The sequence below is a fragment of the Schistocerca piceifrons genome, chromosome 7 (assembly GCF_021461385.2).
Source record: "Schistocerca piceifrons isolate TAMUIC-IGC-003096 chromosome 7, iqSchPice1.1, whole genome shotgun sequence".
NCBI lineage: Eukaryota > Metazoa > Arthropoda > Insecta > Orthoptera > Acrididae > Schistocerca > Schistocerca piceifrons.
Genome location: NC_060144.1, coordinates 330,793,310 through 330,814,943, shown reverse-complemented (window position 1 = coordinate 330,814,943; position 21,634 = coordinate 330,793,310). Strand labels below are relative to the sequence as shown.

At 38.9% G+C, this 21,634-nt stretch overlaps 1 protein-coding gene across 3 annotated transcripts in view; it reads right to left on the bottom strand.

Moving 5' to 3' along the window:
- Positions 1-20,558, bottom strand: part of LOC124804639 (Hermansky-Pudlak syndrome 5 protein homolog) — a 96,806-nt gene extending 76,248 nt beyond the window's left edge. Inside the window, exons 1-3 of one of the 3 annotated variants that reach the window (XM_047264858.1) lie at positions 20,325-20,558; positions 20,112-20,229; positions 607-717 (exon numbers count right to left, since the gene is read on the bottom strand). In XM_047264858.1, the coding sequence (XP_047120814.1) occupies positions 607-717; positions 20,112-20,195 (195 nt within the window). In that variant the 5' untranslated portion in view covers positions 20,196-20,229; positions 20,325-20,558. Of the gene's footprint in view, positions 1-606; positions 718-20,111 lie in introns of all 3 variants that reach the window. The other 2 variants (XM_047264856.1, XM_047264859.1) reach the window with 2 other exon arrangements.
- Between the last annotated feature and the right edge of the window lie 1,076 nt (positions 20,559-21,634).

Sequence of the window (21,634 nt, the reverse complement as noted above, 5' to 3'; positions counted from 1 at the left end):
ATGCAGACCTACTACACCTATGCGTGTCACACCGTTGTCAGGACTGTGGTTATCAGTAAATGTGCATGCCAACAAATACCTGATGCAACTAGCTTGTGCCAGCTGTAAGTAGCTCTGTTCCATTCATGCATTTCTGTGGCACAGCTGCCACACAATCTTCAGAAAAATGTCGGAACGGTATCCATACACAGTTAAATTTAACATGCACATATTACAGCATTTCCCAGGTCAGTTGATAAGGTTTGGTACAAGTTTCACAAGACTTGAGCACAAAGTAAATGTGCAGCCACCAAGGGGAAGTTCCATGATGATCACTGACTACCAATGAGTATTTGTGGAGGAAAATATGTATTGTGATTGACAGAATGTAATATTTTCCAATGAATTAGTATTTTCTACAGGCAATGATGATCCAGCATAGGTATATAGGCCACAGCCATAAGGACAGAGAAAGAAAACTGCCAGTTCAATTTTTATTGTAAAGTACAAGTTGTGAAACCTGTAATTGAATTCAAAACTGGTGCATGTGCAGAACAAATACCACATGAAATTACCACATATACATTAAAAGTATGTTTACATCTCAATTATTTTTCATATATTTACCTTGTTAGGAATCAACTGTAGAAACACACACGATTCTCTGCGAAACACATAGAGGCCTCCACTTGTGGCACCAAATATTAGAAAACTTTTTGAGACAGTGAAGCAGGTGTACTGAAAAAAAAAAAAGCTGTGATAACCTTATTTTGTTTTCAATAACATTTATGAAACCTGTTAAATTATGTATATATAATGTATTTTTTTTATTTTCCCATTAAAATGAAGTATTTTCAGTTTTACATAATATAAATCAGTAGTGACTGAGAACTCCACACTTATTTGTGACATGCAAATTACTATTATAAGCTTGTGTGGGTCAGTTGAACTTATGGACACCAGATGTAATAACAATGAGTTGTGCAGCTTCGTATATACATAAACAGAGAAAAAAAAAGAACACTGAAAAATTTATTGTGGTCTTAATTATTTTTTTGCAATATAGACCATTGTGACAAACTAATCTGCAGCACAACTCAATGTCTTAGAATAGATTGGAAGTTGGCAATTTAGTTACGAGTTGGCAAAGCCAATAAATATGATGTCATGATGACAACTACAACTCTTGTTACAATGTGTATCCTACACTTACTGGATTTCCACACTTGGTTTATGATGATTTGTGAATATGTCTTGGGTCAAACCTGATGGGTGGCCTTGACAGGATCAAAATTTCTGCTCACGATTCACTTTGTTGTTGGTGTGTGTGTGTGTGTGGGGGGGGGGGGGTTATAGCCACAGCTACATCCACATCAATATTCTGCAAACACCGTGAGGAGCAAAGTAGAGGGTACATCCCACTGTACCAGTTATTACCAGTTGCACAAGTTATTCCATTCACATATGGAGTATGGGAAGAATGATTAACTGAATGCCTCTGTGTGTGTGTGTGTGTGTGTGTGTGTGTGTGTGCAGTAATTATTCCAATCTTGTCCTCACGATCCCTACCTGTGTAATAAGTACGAGGCACTAGTATATTCCTAGAGTAATCATTTGAAGCTGGTCCTTGAAATCTTGTTATTAGATTTTCTCAGGATAGTTTATGTCCATCTTCAAGAATCTTCCAATTCAGTTCCTTCAGTACCTCTGTGACCCTCTCCCACAGTTTAAACAAACCTCTGACCATTGCTGCTGCCCTTCTCTGCATATGTTCAACATCCCCTGTCAGTCCTACCTGATACGGGTCCCATACACTTGAGTAATGTCCTAGAACGAGTTGCACAAGTGATTTGTAAGCAATCTCTTCTATAGACTGATTACACTTCCCCAGAATTCTACCAATAAACCGAAGTCTACCACCTGATTCACCCACAACCGAACATATGTGATCACTCCACTTCATCCCTATGAAGTGTTACACCCAGTTATTTGTATGAGTTGGCTCATTCCAACACTGACTCATTGACATTACAGTCACAGAATACTAATTTTTTTCCTTTTGTGATGTGCAGAATTTTACATTTCTGAACATGTAGGCCAAGTTCCAGTACCTGCATCACATCGAAATCTTAAGATTTGACTGAACATTTACGCAGCTTCTCTTGGACAGTACTTCACTGTACAGATAACTGCATCATCTACAGTAAACCTGATTTACTATTAATATTGTCTGCAAGGTCATTAATATCCAACATGAACAGCAAAAGTCCCAACACACTTCCATGGGGCACACCCAAAGTTATCTCGACATCTGATGACTCTACATACAAGATAACATGTTGTGTTCTCCCTACCAAAAAGTCCTCAATCCAGTCACAAATTTCACTTGATTCTCTATATGATCGTACTTCTGACAATAAACATAGCGGTTGCCATGATCCAAAGCCTTCAGCATGTCATGTGAGAAAAGTCCGAGTTGGGTTCCACAAGATGTTTTCGAAATCCATGCTGGTTGGCATTGAGGAGGTCATTCTGTTCAAGATACCCCATTATGTTTGAGCTCAGGGTATGTCATAAGATTCTACAACAAATCGATATAAAGGATAACGGACAGTAATTTTGTGGATCACGTCTACTACACTTCTTGTAGACAGGTGTGAGCTGTGCCTTTTTTAAGGACTGGGATGGTTTTTTGTTCAAGGGATCTATGACAGATTACAGATAGATGAGGGGCTAACTGAGCTGCAGATTCAGTATAGAATCTGACGGGGATTCCATTGGGGGCCTGGAGCTTTGTTCAATTTTAATGATTTTCTCAACACCAGTGACACATACTTACATCATTCATCTTTTCAGTGGTATGACAATTAAGTTGGGGCAATTCTCGTGGGTTTTCCTTTGAAAACGAATATTTGAAAACAAAGTTAAGCCCTTCAGCTTTTGCTTTGCTACCATCAACTTTAGTTTCTTTGTCATTCTATAGTGACTAGACACTAACTTTGGTGCCACTAACAGTCTTTACATATGATCAGAATTTGACAATATTCTGCTACGGTAGTCATTAAAAGCATCATACACTGATCTCTTGGCAGCCAAATGCGTTTCATTCAGCATCTCTCTAGCTATAGTCTTATCCTTTGTTTTACATCTATTATGCAGTAATCTCTGTTTCTTTAGAGTGACTGTATACCATAGAGTTTCCTTCCCATCATGAACTGTTCTATTGGATAAATATCTATCCAGTGCACAGTTAATTATTCTTTTAAATTTGAGCTACTGCCCCATTCTGAAAGTTTCAAGTTCCTCATTGGATATGAAACTACTGATTTTTTTATCTAGTTTACTGAACATATATGTCTTTCTGCTTGGTTTGGTTGTTCTAGTTATATTTTGGTAATCACCTTTGCCACAACCACATTATGGTCACTGATACCAGTTTCGATATGGACATCCTCAAGGTCAGGTCATGTTTATTTGTTACCATTAAATCCAATACATTTCCCTCATGGGTTGGGTTCCTAACTATCTGTTCTAAGTAGTTTTCAGAGAAGGCATTTAATAATGGTTCACAGGATGTCTTATCATGCCCACCATTTACAAAACTGTAATTTTCCCAAATTGATTGTTGTATGATTAAAGTCTTCCCCAATGATTACATTATGTTTGGGAAACTTGTGTATAAGTGAACAGAGGTTTTCTGTAAAGTTTTCGGTTACATCAGGAGAGCTTCTGTAAAGTTTGGAAGGTAGGAGACGAGGTACTGGCAGAAGTAAAGCTGTGAGGACGGGGCGTGAGTCGTGCGTGGGTAGCTCAGTTGGTAGAGCACTTGCCCGCGAAAGGCAAAGGTCCCAAGTTCGAGTCTCGGTCTGGCACACAGTTTTAATCTGCCAGGAAGTTTCATATCAGGGCACACACTGCTGTAGAGTGAAAATTTCATTCAAGAAAACAGAAGTTTTGAGAATTTCAAAGGGACCAAAGTTGTGGGCAATGTTGGATTGCAACAGAGGAAAGGAATACAATGGAAGATGAATGGGTAGCTTTGAGAGAGGAAATAAGGAAGGAAGTAGAGGGTCACATAGGTAAAAAGACAAAGCCTAGTGGAAATCACTCGGTACGACAGAAGATATTGAACTTAATCGACACACGGAGAAATATATAAACACACCAAATAATGCAAACAAAAGTGAACACAGACATCTAAAAAATGAGTATGACATAAAATGCTACAGGCCAAGCAGGAATGCCTAGAGAACAAATGTAAAGTTGTAGAAGCATACATAACTAGGGGAACAAAATACACCATCTATTTAAAAATTAAAGAGATCCTTGGAGAAAGAAGAAGCAACCGCAGGAATATCAAAGCTCAGATGACAAGCCAGTTTCAAGCTAAGTAAGAAAAATTGAAAGGTGCGAGGAATATTTAGAGGACCTATATAAGGGCAAAAAACTTGAGGATAATATTACAGAAAAGGAGAGGAAGTAGGTGAAGATAAGACGGAACATATGATACTGCAAAAACAACATGACAGAGCACTGAAGACTGCAAGTGGAGAGAAGGCCCCAGAGTAGAAAACATTCTGTCAAGAATTACTGAGATCCTTGTAAGAGTCAACCAGTACAAAATTATTCCAACTGGTGTGCAAGATATACAGGATGGTTCACGAAGATAGGCAAATATTTTAATATATTATTCTACAAGTAAAACTAAAGAAAAAAGTTCTTATAAACATACGTTCACAAATGTTTGGTTACGGAGTTACAGGTGATAAAAGCTTTTGCCTGAAATTTAGCAACTTCACTAATATAAAGCCATCACAAAACTGTGTGAAGTTAAAGTAAAGCATGATCCATTTATCTTGCTGTTATGGATCTGGTGAATCTAATAAAACATGTCCCAAATGTGTATCTGCAGTAATTTTCCAGAAATCCAGAGAAGCAAAGGTTATTACACTAGTAAATTTGTTTACTTTCCATTAAGAATGTAGAAATGTTTATGTCATTGTTGGCAACCATTAGGGAGTTGTTTCAGTCGTTTGTGCAATTGTCTGGCAATTAAAAAACAAATTGCACCACATAGTTAACAAATTAAAAATTTTACAAAATTACGTCTTTGCTTCTCTGGATGTTTTGGAAAACAACTGCAGATACGTATCTGGGACATGTTTTATTAGGTTCACCAGATCAATAACAACCAAATAAATGGAAATCGTGCTTTACTTTAACTTTGTACAGTTTTGTGATGGCTTTATATTAGCAAAGGTGCTGAATTTCAGGCAAAATTTTTTATTAGCTGTAATTCCGTAGCTAAACATTTGCGGACCTATGTTTATATGAACTTCCTTCTTTCATTTTACTTGTACAATAACATATTAAAATATTTTCATATCTTTGAGAATCACCCTGTATAAGACTGGCGAAATATCCTTAGACTTTAGGAAGCTTGTAACAATTCCATTTTCAAAAAAGGCAAATGCTGACTTGTGAATACTACCGAACCATCAGTTAAACAAGTCATGGTTACAAAATACTGACAAGTATAATTTACAGAAGGATGGAAAAATCAGCAAAGTCCAGCCTTGGGGGAAGATCAATTTGGATTCCAGAGATATGCAGGAACATGTGAGGCAATACTGACTCTATGGCTCATCTTCAAAGACAGGTTGAGAAAAGGCAAACCTATAATTATGGTATTTGCAGATTCACAGAAAGCTTTTTGCGGTGTTTTCTTGACTATACTATTTGATATTTTGGAGGTAGTGGGAATAAAATACAAGGACAGTAAGATTTTTTGCAACTCGTACAGAAACCAGGCTGCAGTTATACGAGTCGAAGGAAATGAAAGGAAGGCAAGAGTTGCGAGGGGAGTGAGTCATGGCTGTAGTCTATCCCTAACATTATTCCATCTGTACATTGAGCAAGCTGTGGATAAAACCAAGCCAAATTCGGAAAGAGAATTACAGTTCACAGATAAGGGGGGGAAAAAAACTGAAGTTTGCCAAAGACATTGTAATTATGTCAGAGACAGCAAAAGACCTGGAATAGCAGTTGAACAGAATGGACAGTATCTTGAAAGAAGGATATAAGATGAACATCAATAAAAGTAAAACACGGACAACGGAATGTAGTTGAATTGTATCAGGCAACGCTGAGGGAGTCAGATTAGGAAACGAAATACTAATAGTAGTACAAGAGTTTTGCCATTTGAGCAGCAAAGTAACTTATGTTGACCAAAGTACCGAAGTTATAAAATGCTCATTGGAAATAGCAAGATGAGCACTTCTGAAAAAGAAGGTTTTTTTTTAATGGATTAGGTACTTTTCATTCAAACAGATCCATAGTGATGAAATCCTCCAGGATGTAAAACATATCAGAAAGAATAAACGATAAATATATGCAAAGGAAAACAGGTGTGCAAATGTACCTTTTACAGATCCCAAGTGAAATGGTCCTCCACATCTTTTCATTTTATCGGTAATAACTAACTTGTTACAAAATACTTAAATGTTCACACTAAGGTACACATGATAATTCTTCTGCTATGGTTGCCATGGATCATTAAAAAGAAAATTATGTAAGAAAACTCACTCAAAATGATCTCATTGCTGTACCAAATTTGTACAGAGATCCTTCTGCATCTATTTGCTGCATTCATCTCTTAGTCTCCCTCTATTATTTTTAACCCCCCGCCACACACACACACACACACACACACACACACACACACATTTCCCCTCCAATACTAAATTGGTGATCCCTTGATGTCTCGGAAAGTGTACAATGAACCCAATCCCTTCTTTTGGTCAAGTTGTGCCACATATCTCTTCTCTCTTCAATTCTGTTCAGGACTTCCTCATAAGTTACATGATCAACCCATCTAATCTTCACCATTCTTCTGTAGCACATTTCAAAAGCTTCTATTCTCTTCTTGTCTAAACTGCTTATCATCCATGTTCCACTGCCATACATGGTTACTAATCATACAAATACTTCCAGAAATGATTTCCTGACAATTACATTTACATCTGATATTAACAAATTTCCCTTCTTTAGAAATGCTTTTCTTGCCACTGCCAGCCTACATTTTATATACTCTGTACTTTGGCCATCATCAGTTATTTTACTGCCCAAATAGCAAAACTCATCTACTACTTTAAGTGACTCATTTCCTAATGTGATTCTCTAAGCATCAGCTGATTTAATTTGACTACATTCCATTATCCTTGTTTGGTTTTGTTCATCCTTTTAAGACACTGCCCACTCCGTTCTACTGCCCTTCCAAGTCCTTTGCTGTCTCTGACAGAAATACAATGCCATCAGCAAACCTCAAAGTATTTATTTCCTATACCTGAACTTTAATTTCTACATCAAATTTTTCTTTGGTTTCCTTTATTGCTTGTTCAGTGCACATATTGTAAGCCATCGGGGATAGGCCACAACCCTGTCTCACTCCTTCTTCAACCACTGCCTCCCTGTCATGCCCCTTAACTCACGATTGCTGTATGGTTTCTGTACAAGTTGTAGATAGCCTTTCATCCCAAATATTTTATCCCTGCCACCCCCAGAATTTCAAAATGTGTGTTCCAGTCAACATTGCCAAAAGCTTCCTCCAAGTCTATGAATGTAGTTTTGCCTTTCCTTAACTTATCTTCTAAAAGAAGTCGTAGGGTCCTTACTGTTTTACTGTTTCACATGTTCCTAAATTTCTCCAGAATCCAAACTGATCTTCCCTGAGGTTGGCTTCAACCAATTTTTCCACTCTTCTGTAAAGAATTCATGTTAGTATTTGCAATGAACACTCATTAAACTAATAGTTTGGTAATTTTTCACAAATGTTAGCAACTGCTCTCTTTGGAATTGAAATTACTACATTCTTCTGTAAGTCTCGTCCATTTTGCACACCAGATGGAAGAGTCCTGTCATGGCTGGCTCTCTCAAGGCAATCAGCGGTTCTGACGAAATAATATCTACTCCAGGAGCCTTTTTTCAGCTTATATCTTTGACAGCTCTGTCAATTTCCTCACACAGCATCATATCTCCCATGTCATCTTCATCTAAGTCCACTTCCCTTTCTATAATATTGCTTTCAAGTTCATCTTCCTTGTACAGACACTATGCACCCCTTCCACCTTTTCCTTCTTTGCTTAGGACTGGTTTCGAGGTCTTGATATTCATACAGCTGCTTTTATTTTCCCTGAAGGCCTTACACACACACACACACACACACACACACACACACACACACACACACACACACAGCCTGGCCACCCAGGGACAGTGAACCTGCAATGACAAAAACTCCTTTGCTCAGTATGCTGAGGATCTCAGCAAGGTGTCCACAGGCAGGCACTATCCCCCAGACCTAGTCCGCAACCAGATCTCCTGTGCCAACCTAGTCCGCAACCAGATCTCCTGTGCCATTTCCCCCTCACACACCCAATCCTCTCACAATCCCCAAAAAACAGCCACAAAGGAGTGTCTCCTTCATTACCTAGTACCACCTCGGGGTTGGAACAACTGAACCATGTCCTTCGCCAGGGCTCTGATTACCTATCATCATGCCCTCAAATACTAGAGATACTTCCCACCCCTCCTAAAGTAGTCTCCCATCGCCCACTCAAGCTCCACAACATCCTGGTCCATCCCTCTGCCACTCTCAATCCCAACCTCTTGACACGACGATTGTATCCCTGTAGAGTGTAGAAGATCCAGGTGCAAGACCTGCTCAATCCACCCACCCAGCATTTCCTATTCCTGTGACAGGTTTATCCAACCCCATCAGGGACCGGGACACCCGTGAAAGAAGCCATGTCATTTACCGGCTCTGCCGCAATCGTTGCACAGCTTTTCATATTGGTATGACTATCAACCAGCTGTCCACCAGTATGAAAGGCCACCACCAAACTGTGGCCAAGAGCAACGTAGACCACCCTGTGGCACAACATACCACTGAACATAACAAATTTGATTTCAATGGCAACTTCACTATGTGCGCCATCTGGATCCTCCCTTCCACTACCAGCCTTTCTCAACTGCACAGATGGGAGTTATCCTTACAACACATTCTCCACTCATGCAATTAGCCCAGCCTCAACCTAGACTAACATACTGTCCCTATGCCATGCCCCCAACAGTTTCCACCCTTTCTATCCTATCATCTGATCCCCATTCTCGTCTCCCACCCTCTTCAACACACCCACCCGTCTTTCACCACTCTTCTTTTTCTCCCCAATTCCCTGCCCCACAACCTTCTGACACTGTACCTGTTGGCATTCTTATCCCTGCACACCCTGCCAGACAGAATTAATCTCTCTCCTCTCCCGTACACTACTATCCCTTTCCTGACTCACCAGATGGCTGCTTGCATCCCATGTAATAGTTGCACTCTGGCCTGAGATGCTGGAGTTGGTGGTCGCACACTCGTGCCTGTTTATTTCTCTTTTGCTAATGAAGACTGTGGGCGAAGCTTTATGTAAGTGTCTTTTAATTGTGCCTGTCTGCAACTTAATATGTCTTCTTCATGGTAAGTAGCAATCTATCTTTTCTTACATTATTGTTGTGTTGTTGAAATTGTCAGTCTACCAATGTGCTACCACATTGTTAACTGATTTTATGCTCACCACTTCCAAACTGGTTCACCCGTAACAGCTGTATGCGTGCTGCAGGACATACTTCCAGTATCTAAATACACAAACTGGAACTGTTGAAGTAATGCACATTGCATATCAGAATTTCAAAACTGAATGTCATGATCTATTGACAGTATCATTTCTCTCCTGAACCAAACCTCTCTCCCAATTTTGCACTTTAAACCCTGTATTATTATACCACCTGCTTACCTTCATCAACGAAATGATCAGAAAGGTTTCAAAAGATGTGGTTACAATTAAACTGTCACACTTTGTCCCAACCTAGCCCAGGTTATGCCACAGATCAGTATGTCAGCAAAACTGAAGATATTGCATTCACACCCATTTGCTTTGATAAGTCACAACCAAACTGTCACCTTCCTACCTAAGCTACACCTTGGGCTACATTACAGATCACTCACTCACCACAACTTACATTCCAAAAAAACTAATACAGATGCAAAAAACATTGCCAGTGTTCTGTTCTGTTTCTCAGTAGGTTCAGCTGATGCAATAAAAAGTCCCTTAGATGCAAGAAGAATTTTATAGTTCAATATCTCTTAGATCTGCTGCTGCTGCTGCTGTTCCAGTTTCAGCTACTGGCAAATAGCCACTCCTCTCATGTCATAACTTTGCTTAATCTGACTTTTATATGATGTGCATTGCTAACTATCAGCCTGCATAACAGACTCAAGTATCGAGCTTTTTGTTGTATCACATTTAACGTCCTCATGTTCAGAGCAATGTTTCCTTAAACTGGCATATTTACACTATTACGTTTCACCCTTCTATTTCCGAGCACTCATGAGCCACATGATGGGTGAGCCCCTGAGCTTATAGTACAGAGTTTGGAAATTGATGTGTTGTGATGATTAATGCCAAAAGCTTTAGACAGATTACAGTGTACATCAATGATAAGCTCCCCACAGTGTAACTTCTGGTGCAACTTATATAAAACTCAGAAAGACTTACAGAAATTTTTTATTGAAGTTGTGTAGTATTGTGGTAAGAAAATCAGAGGTGCAAGTTGGACAATTTTTCAAACATTTTTCAGAAACAAGATATACCATAATACTCTAAGATGCATGTCATTTGCCACATCATTTCTCTTCCCTTTTCTGAACAGTGGCTTGAGCTTTATGAGCCGTGCGTGGCTGTGTTCCCGCCATTATGTATTTTACAACCTGTTTTTAACATACTTCCACCTCACTACGTTAGTATAAATTACTACTGTCACCGAGTTGCTGCTTTGCCTGACTGCGAGCGTCATAGTATCTTTGCTCGACTGCTATTACTTCCTGGTCGCCGTCTGTCGTAAGCGACTTTGGGTCGTGAGTTCGGGCTGCCAGTCAGTCGGAACGCATCTGGAGTGCAGTCTGGACCTGACAGTCAGGGAGTTGCAATGTGGCACTAGTGCAGTCGGATAGGAGCAGTGAGGTCTGCGTCGACATGGCTCGCCCAACCATTGCCGCCATGCATCACTTGAGCCAGGCCACGGTCTTGGTGGATCGTCGGTTGGTCGTCCTACCAGACGATGCATTTTGGCTCACCGATCGTTCATGAGTCAGCTCTGTGTGTGTGTGTGTGTGTGTGTGTGTGTGTGTGTGTGTGTGTGTGTGTGTGTGTTAGCGCGCGCATGCATCGAATCCCGATTTGTCTTCATGTGTGCTCAGTCACTGTTGGGTATCGTTCAGGTCTTTGTGCAAAGTGTTTGTCAGGTTGTGTGTGTTGTTGGCCCTATGTCCAGTGATGACTATTTTAGATGTTGTCGGCATTCTGAGGCGAGTTGGTCGGTTGCCGCAGACCAGGAAAGTTATCTCCGCGCGGTGCAGTCGGCTGGGCCCACTGGCAGTCCCTAGCGTCGGAGCATGTGTGGAGCTGCCCGATCACTATGAGCTTCTTGGTTCACTGATCCAGAACGTCAAAATTGAGTAGTGGTTTCAAGTGCCCAAGCCACGTCCATTCATGTTGTGTGGTTCGTTTTGGTGGTTCGCTGTTGGGGAGGTTTTCCTGTGAGCAACACTGAGTGTTTGTATTGCTGAAAGTTAGCCTCCATGGGCTTGAATTAACTATATTGGTTGACTACAATTCAAGTGAACCAGTGGAATTTTCTGCTTTGTGGGCATTAGTGTTCCAGTTACCTGCCCTGGCCACTAACATAATTTCAGGCAGTGTCCTTTCCTCACCTGTTGTCGCTGTCCAACACTGTGTGTAGTTTTGACAGCTTAATACACGTACATATTTGATTGTGGATAATCACGCACGTAACATTTTGTGTTTGAATTCTCATGTACCGATTGGTGGCAAGCAAGTCGTTTGTCGATCGGTCCGTGGCTGTCCCTTGGTTGGGTTCCGAAGGATCAAGTGTAGTTGGGCTCACCACCTGTCTCACCTAAGTGAACAAGGGTAGACCGACCCCCTGGAGGCTTCTGAGTGCTGTTGTCTTTACTGTCTTTCTCCCTAGTGTTTAATTGTCTGTTTATACTCTATCATAGCCAATGATAAAAAAATTCTTGGTTTCACTGTGTTTTATGTAAGTAAATTTGAATTTGGGCAAGCAGATATTTGCCGAAAGGTTATTGCCGTTGTGTTGTCTTTTCTTTTAGTCCGGCTTCAGCTACTTAAAACTTAAGGCTTATGGTTATATTTTTTAAAAATTTTGGAAAATTAATTTGGGCCTTCAACCTTGGAACCTTATTCTTAGAATTACCTTACAAGTTTAAACAGTGCTTCCTTCTGCCTTTGAAACGTTATGGTAATTTATTTTAAAATCTTGAAAATTTTATTGTGGGCTTTTATTTGCTTTTTTAACTGCATTTTTATCTTGTTGATTTTTAAGATTTCTTGTTTGGAGGCCTTCAGCCATGAAAGAATTGCAGTTTGAAATTCTTAGTTGTAAAGGTTTGGCTATGTGCCGTTTTGGTTGTAAATATGTTATTAAATTACAATTTTAAGGTGAAACTGACTCCAACCTCATTTGGCCCTTTCCACAATCCTAATCACCTGTTCTGCCCAGCGGGTTTAGCGGGCGTATAACTTTACTTTATTTAAACGTCTAGGGAAAGTCCCAGTTTGCGATTAATTGTTCACAATAATGTAATCTGGGAAGCCAGCTATAGAATATCTGGAACTTAAATTTCTCATTACCACTGACATTCTTCCAGATTAGCAAGACTAAGACAGAAACAGGGTTGTTACTTGAGCTTTCTGGTAATATCACTTATTACTGCATGATTTGAGTCCACTGACTGTTCGCTTACAATTTAGGAAGTTGCCATAACTCTCTTTGGATTAGATTGCTGCTTTACAACCATCTATACAGCTTTCACATTGTTGCTGGCAGTTCTGATATAAGTGGCCTAATTATGTAAGTTTTTTCTATTTTCTGATTCAGAAAGTGGCATTCAAATACGTAAATATTTTTAGAAAACAGTTTAACTTTTTACACATATTCATACATCCACCCATTTCAATATAAATTTCCCTCCTTAGTAGGTGCCTGAAATATTTTACATAGCAATAACAGTGTCTATCAACAGATGTGTAAAACTCCCATTCATCATTTTATTTATTTAATGGTTTAACTAGCTGTGTTAGCTTAGAGTCTTTGGGTACATTCTAACAACATTAAACAGTTTATCCAACTAGTGTCACTGACTTTTTCCTTGAGTTTATTGATTATAATGAAAATAAAAAATTGAGCAAGATCCAAAACACGCTTCCAAATAGTGAATAAAGATAGGTATGAGGGAGGAAACTACTATGTGTAGAATTCAGTACAAGTGACAGTTGGAAGTAAACACACCAGTTATACCTTAATGAGCATCATATGACAAACAAAATTTAAGGGCTGCAACTTGAGGGGTATAATTATTGTAGAACAAGCAGAGAGAAAGGTGGTGCTGTAATTTATATTTATAGCAAAATTATTTATAAATCTTTAGATTTAAAAATATTCTGCAGATCAACATTTTGAAGTCTATGGGATTTAAATAATTAGAAAGAACCTGTCAGTTACAATGCTTACAATTTACAGAGCTCCAGCAGCGAAGTTTGTATTTTTCTGAATAAGTTGGAAACACTTTTGGGAAAATTTTTTCTCATATCCAGAAATTTAACCCTGTAACTGCTCTGGACATATTACGCGTGCCTCTTTGTACCCGTTCCTGTGTGCTCTGGATGGGTGAATGCGCACACCTTTGTACCTGTCCTTGTGTGCTCTGAATGTGTTTAAGTGTGCCACCAGTCCTACCTGGTACTCTCAACATGTGCACGCATAGACACTTTCAGAGTACCAGGTAGAAGGACTGGTGGCGCACATAAACACGTTCAGAGCACACAGGGACTGGTAAAAAGGCGTGCGCGTTAACACGTCCAGAGAAGTTAAAGGGTTAATAGTTGCTGGAAACTTAAAAGTCAACTTCTTAACTGATAGTAACAATAGAACTGACCTTGCACATTTAATGAATTCTGACAACTTGGCAGCTATGGTTAACTTCCCCACTAGAGTTACAGAAAATTGCAAAAGTCTGATGGACAATATTTTCATTGACAGGAATAGAATGAACAATGCAAATATAAGCCAAGTCATAAACGGCCTTTCTGATCATGATGGCCAAAGCTTAAGGTTAATAACACCAGTTTATGCAACAAAATCTCCCACACCTACTAGTCCTTTAGATGCATCAACACAAACTCTTTTCGACTTAATTACCATCAATCGCAAATAGATTAGGACCCAGTTTGTGGGATACTTGATGTAAATGATAAATTTAACATTGTCTTAAATGAATTTATCTCCCTGTTTGAAATGTCTTTTCCAAAAAGAATTAGGAAGAACACCGAGGCTGTTTCTAGTAAACCAGAAGGAATTAATATTTCTTGCAAGACTAAGAGAGAATTACATACCTCATTAAGATTCTCAAATGATCGTCTTAAAAGATCTTATTATAAACTGTGCTGTAAAGTTTTAAAGTGGGTGATAAACAAATCCAAAAACTTATATATAACAGCTGAAACTGATAACTCTAAAAACAAAATCAAAACAATTTGGAATGTCATAAAAAGAGAACATGACAAAAAAAAATTAATAATAAGACCACAGAGATAAGCCATAATAACATGGTGGTACATAATCCTGTAGCAATTTCTAACATATTTAACAATCATTTCTTAACTGCAGCAGATCATGTTGGTTGTCAGCATTCATTAAATATGGCCATGAATTTAATACAAAGAGCTGACCACAACAGATGTGACCCAATTTGTATAGCTCCAGTCACCACTAGTGGAGTCAAAAATATAATCAAATCCTTAAAAAACCAAAATTCCACAGGTATCGACAACATTTCATCAGAAGTTGTAAAGCACTGTAGGGATTATATACATGTCAAGTCCTGTGCCACATTTTTAATGAATCTATGCAGCAATGTATTCTCCCCGAGAGACTGAGGACTGTTACTGTGAAACCACTTTTTAAGAAGGGTGACAAAACTAATTCAACTAACTACTGTCCAATAACTGTGTTAAGTTGCATCCCAAAAATATTAGAGAAAGTAATGTACAAGAGAACTGTAGAGCACCTCACCACTCACAACATCCTCAACAAAACCCAATTTGGCTTCCAAAAAGAACAGAGCAACAGGTCAAGCTATTTTCTCTCTCACAAATGACATTCTTGAGTCACTAAATAACAAAATGCCGTCTATTGGAATTTTCTGTGATTTGTCAATGGCTTTTGCCTGTGTTGACTACAACATTCTCTTAAATAAGGCTAATCTTTATGGTTTGAATTGTAATACTGGTAGATGCATTGAATTATATCTACACAATAGTAAGCAGAAGGTGATACTAAATGGTTTTGATGGCTGTCTTGTCTTATCTGACTGGGGTACATTAAAATGTGGAGTGCCACAAGGATCCATTTTGGGGCCTTTACTGTTTCTTATCTTTGTCAATGACCTCCCACTCTGTACAAACACTGAGAGCAAATTTACTTATGCTTGAAAGTCAATCAATCAGTGGACTAGTAAATAAATACAATGCTGAACTTGTCGATTTCGTACACCGGTTTAAGTCTAATGGATTAACACTAAATATAAAAAAAGAACAAGAAAATGAAGCAATCAACTTATACTGTGATGGTCAAAATATATTAAAATGTGACACCTCTAAGTTTCTGGGCATTATAATTTAGGACAAGTTAAACTGGTCTGGACATATTCTAGATCTTCATAAAAGATTAAGTCTAGCAACTTATGCCCTGCATGTAATTATCCCAGTTGTTGATATGAATGCTATCAAAGCAGCTTACTTCGACTATTTTCACTCCATCATGTCATATGGCATAATTTTTTGGCGTAGCTAAAACGATCTTTACTGCACAAAAGAGAGCAGTTAGAATCATGAGTGGTGTTCATCCAAGATATTCTGGTAGAAACCTGTTCCGTAAGCTCCAAATATGATACACCACAGGTCAGTACTTATTTTCTTTGATGAATTTTGTCTTGCATAACAATTCACTTTTTTACACCCAATAATGGCTACCATGATCGCAATACAGGATCTAAAAATGATTTACACAGAGATCTAAAACAGCTAAGAATTATACAAAAAGGTGTTAATTATACTGCTACAAAACTCCAACAGAAGTTCCATGTGACATCCAAGACCACATTAATTCCCCACCTACATTTAAATTTAAATTAACAAACTACTTTATGGATAAGTCCTTCTACTCTCTGGGTGAGTACCTGCAGAGTAGGCCCAATCAGTGACAGTCTTTTGCAATTTTTTATTGCATTTCCTATTTATATTCTAGTCTCCTTCTCCCCCTCCCCCCCCCCCCCAAATGAACCATGGACCTTGCCGTTGGTGGGGAGGCTTGCGTGCCTCAGCGATACAGATGGCCGTACCATAAGTGCAACCACAACGGAGGGGTATCTGTTGAGAGGCCAGACAAACATGTGGTCTCTGAAGAGGGGCAATAGCCTTGTCAGTAGTTGCAGGGGCAACAGTCTGGATGATTGACTGATCTGGCCTTGTAACACTAACCAAAACGGCCTTGCTATGCTGGTACTGCGAACGGCTGAAAGCAAGGGCAAACTACAGCCATAATTTTTCCCAAGAGCATGCAGCTTTACTGTATGGTTACATGATGACGACGTCTTCTTGGCTAAAATATTCCAGAAATAAAATAGTCCCCCATTCGGATCCTCGGTCGGGGACTACTCAAGAGGATGTCGTTATCGGGAGAAAGAAAACTGGCGTTCCATGGATTGGTGAGTGGGATGTCAGATCCCTTAATCGGACAGGTAGGTTAGAAAATTTAAAAAGGGAAATGGTTAGGTTAAAGTTAGATATAGTGGGAATAGTGAAGTTCGGTAGCAGGAGGAACAAGACTTTTGGTCAAGTGAATACAGGGCTATAAATACAAAATCAAATAGGGGTAATGCAGGAGTAGGTTTAATAATGAATAAAAAAAATAGGAGTGCGGGTAAGCTACTACAAACAGCATAGTGAACGAATTATTGTGGCCAAGGTAAGACACGAAGCCCACGCCAACTACAGTAGTACAAGTTTATACGCCAACTAGCTCTGCAGATGATGAAGAAATTGATGAAATGTACGATGAGATAAAAGAAATTATTCAGGTAGTGAAGGGAGAAGAAAATTGATTTAGTCATGGGTGACTGGAATTCAAGAGTAGGAAAAGGGAGAGAAGGAAACATAGTAGGTGAATACAGATTGGGGGTAAGAAGTGAAAGAGGAAGCCGTCTGGTAGAATTTTGCACAGGGCATAACTTAATCATAGCTAACACTTGGTTCAAGAATCATAAAAGATGGTTGTACACATGGAAGAATCCTGGATATACTAGAAGGTATCAGATAGATTATATGATGGTAAGACAGAGATTTAGGAACCAGGTTTTAAATTGTACGACATTTCCAGGGGCAGATGTGGACTCTGACCACAATCTAGTGGTTATGAATTGTAGATTAAAACTGAAGAAACTGCAAAAAGGTGGGAATTTAAGGAGATGGGACCTGGATAAACTAAAAGAACCAGAGGTTGTACAGAGATTCAGGGAGAGCATAAGGGAGCAATTGACAGGAATGGGGGAAAGAAATACAGCAGAAGAAGAATGGGTAGCTCTGAGGGATGAAGTAGTGAAGGCATGAGAGGATCAAGTAGGTAAAAAGACAGGGGCTAGTAAAAATCGTTGGGTAACAGAAGAAATATTGAACTTAAGTGATGAAAGGAGAAAATATAAAAATGCAGTAGATGAAGCAGGCGAAAAGGAATACAAACGTCTCAAAAATGAGAGCGACAGGAAGTGCAAAATGGCTAAGCAGGGATGGCTAGAGGACAAATGTAAGGATGTAGAGGCATATCTCACTAGAGGTAAGATAGATACTGTATACAGGAAAATTAAAGAGACCTGTGGAGAAAAGAGAACCACTTGTATGAACATCAAGAGCTCAGATGGAAACCCAGTTCTAGGCAATGAAGGGAAAGCAGAAAGGTGGAAGGAGTATATAGAGGGTCTATACAAGGGTGATTTACTTGAGGACAATATTATGGAAATGGAACGGGATGTAGATGAAGATGAAATGGGAGATAGGACTCTGCGTGAAGAGTTTGACAGAGCACTGAAAGACCCGAGCTGAAACAAAGTCCCGGGAGTAGACAACACTCCATTGGAACAACTGACAGCCTTGGGAAAGCCAGTCCTGATAAAACTCTACCATCTGGTGAGTAAGATGTATGAGACAGGTGAAATACCCTCAGACTTCAAGAAGAATATAATAATTCCAATCCCTAAGAAAGCAGCTGTTGACAGATGTGAAAATGACCAAACTATCAGTTTAATAAGTCACAGCTGCAAAATACTAACGCGAATTCTTTACAGACGAATGGAAAAACTGGTAGAAGCCGACCTCGGGGAAGATCAGTTTGGATTTCGTAGAAACACTGGAACACGTGAGGCAATACTGACCCTACAACTTATCTTAGAAGAAAGATTAAGGAAAGGCAAACCTATGTTTCTAGCATTTATAGAAAGCTTTTGACAATGTTAACTGGAATACTCTATTTCAAATTCTAAAGGTGGCAGGGGTAAAATACAGGGAGCGAAAGGCTATTTACAATTTGTACTGAAACCAGATGGCAGTTATAATCGTCAAGGGGCATGAAAGGGAAGCAGTGGTTGGGAAGGGAGTGAGACAGGGTTGTAGCCTCTCCCCAATGTTATTCAATCTGTATATTGAGCAAGCAGTAAAGGAAACAAAAGAAAAATTTGGAGTAGGTATTAAAGTCCATGGAGAAGAAATAAAAACTTTGAGGTTCGCTGATAACATTGTAATTCTGTCAGAGACAGCAAAGGACTTGGAAGAGCAGCTAAACGGAATAGACAGTGTCTTGAAAGGAGGATATAAAATTAACATCAACAAAAGCAAAACGAGGATAATGGAATGTAGTCGAATTAAGTCGGGTGATGCTGAGGGAATTAGATTAGGAGTTTTGCTATCACGCGATCACAATAATTGATGAAGGTTGAAGTAGAGAGGATATAAAATGTAGACTGGCAATGGCAAGGAAAGCATTTCTGAAGAAGAGAAATTTGTTAACATCGAGTATAGATTTAAGTGTCAGGAAGTCATTTCTGAAAGTATTTGTATGGAGTGTAGCCATGTATGGAAGTGAAACATGGACGATAAATAGCTTGGACAAGAAGAGAATAGAAGCTTTCGAAATGTGGTGCTACAGAAGAATGCTGAAGATTAGATGGGTAGATCACATAACTAATGAGGAGGTATTGAGTAGAATTGGGGAGAAGAGGAGTTTGTGGCACAACTTGACAAGAAGAAGGGACCGGTTGGTAGGACATGTTCTGAGGCATCAAGGGATCACAAATTTAGCATTGCAGGGCAGCGTGGAGGGTAAAAATCGTAGAGGGAGACCAAGAGATGAATACACTAAGCAGATTCCGAAGGATGTAGGTTGCAGTAAGTATTGGGAGACGAAGAAGCTTGCACAGGATAGAGTAGCATGGAGAGCTGCATCAAACCAATCTCAGGACTGAAGACCACAACAACAACATTCTAGTCTCTGGGTATATTATGTTAGCTGTAATTCGTCTTTGCTGCCTAAGATGATCAATGTACTAATTTTCTCTTCTCTGCATCAAAAGTTACTTTCAGTAGTTTAAGTCATGTTTATTTGAACTGTATCTATTTAATTTTAGTTCATCCTTTAAGCTTATATCACCAGATTGCTACATTCTTGTCATTACACTAATGTTTGTTGTATATTTATAAAGATGCACATCCTTGTGATTCATCACTATACTGATTCTGATTGGAACACGTGGTGATGTGACAAAACTGAACTACAATAAGTATCTGAACAAACTTCTGTTGCTTATAAGAATTTGTCAGCGGGCACAATATCACAATGAAGGCATCTTTTACACTAAGTGAGAAAGGCGCATGTTAGTAACTTACCTTGATTCTCTGTGTGGATCTGAGAGGAGCGTACAGCGATGACACATCTTCTAAACTGGATAATACGTAGGGCACAGAGCCCATGTTTCAGACCTTATATCATCTTGAGTTTAAATTCCTGAGGAAAAATTGTACTACTTATATTTATCTTGTTATGAAAAAAAGGACGTACACTTCTGACGAATGGCATGATGAAATGTCTTTGACATTTACTCTATCTTAAACAGTCTCTCCTGAGCCTACTATCCTCGTAAAAATAGAACGGATCCATCACTTTAACATCGCATTAATAACTTAATATGGACCCGACTCAGCTGCGCCAGCGAATAAACAACACATGTTATTATGTAACAGTACTACACAACACAAAAACAGAGTATGTCTTAATTGACTAATTCATTACTACTGGAATATTGGCCACATTCATCCCGTACGCACTGTCCTCACCACCGCCCCCAACCACTGCTACATAATCAAAGATAATATTTACGTAAATATTTGACATTTACCAATGTGACTTATTTATTGATGTCGATGTCCGGACTTTTCATTAAACACGGCGACTTACTTACTGCGAACATCTTTCTTTCTTTAAGGAAGACTAAGCATTGTGTAATATTTTTATGAGGCAAAGTGTCCTTATTGTGAGCAGAACTTTATTAACAAGTCTGTGTTGTTCGCCAGCCATGGCTGGAGAGACTAAGACAAAAATTACAAAATTGATATCTACAAACAATGTGTAACAATACAAAATATTTTAATACATTAAGCTTTTTACTACATATACTTTTAAGTTGCTGTTCACATTAGATTTCTCTGAAAAATTCACTAGTTTTGGAGAAAGTTCAGTAGATCCATTTACTTTCTTCAGATTAAAAAATTCTTTGATGGAGTACAATGGACATAGTTTCAAGCCTCTTGAAATTTTGTTCTTCAATCTCTCCGGGGATAGGATCCGCATTTCCATAGGTAATCATCTGAACATTTTCAGGAAAGTGATCCGAAGACTGTCTCTTGTTTTGGGTCGACAAGTTGGTATATTAACGCTATCTTTGTTGCGAGTTTTGAGGTCATGTATGTCATCTCTCTTGCTGAGGGAATCTACATTTTTATTAATGTGAATGAAACAGAAAAATACATAATAACTATAAAGAGTCATTATTCGCAATTTTGTGAACAATGGATTGCAGTGCTCCTCTGGGCTACTCAGTACTATGATTCCAATTGCTTTTTTTCTTTTTGCTTTTTAGTAATAATACTTTCTTGCAGCCTGTAAGATGACGTGTTAGTAACAGCCTAATAGTCGATACTGCTGTGAAACAGTGAGTAATTACTATTAAATACTGATCGGCTATCACTTGTTTCAATTTTCTCAGGAGGTATATGTCTCTTAACACTTTTTCATAAACATGCGCAGCGTGATCTTGCCAATCAAGTGTGCTGTGCACCACGAACGCCAGTAATTTTACAACCCATACACAGTTTAGGTATCCTTTGTCGCTGATGCTTCTTATCAATTCTTG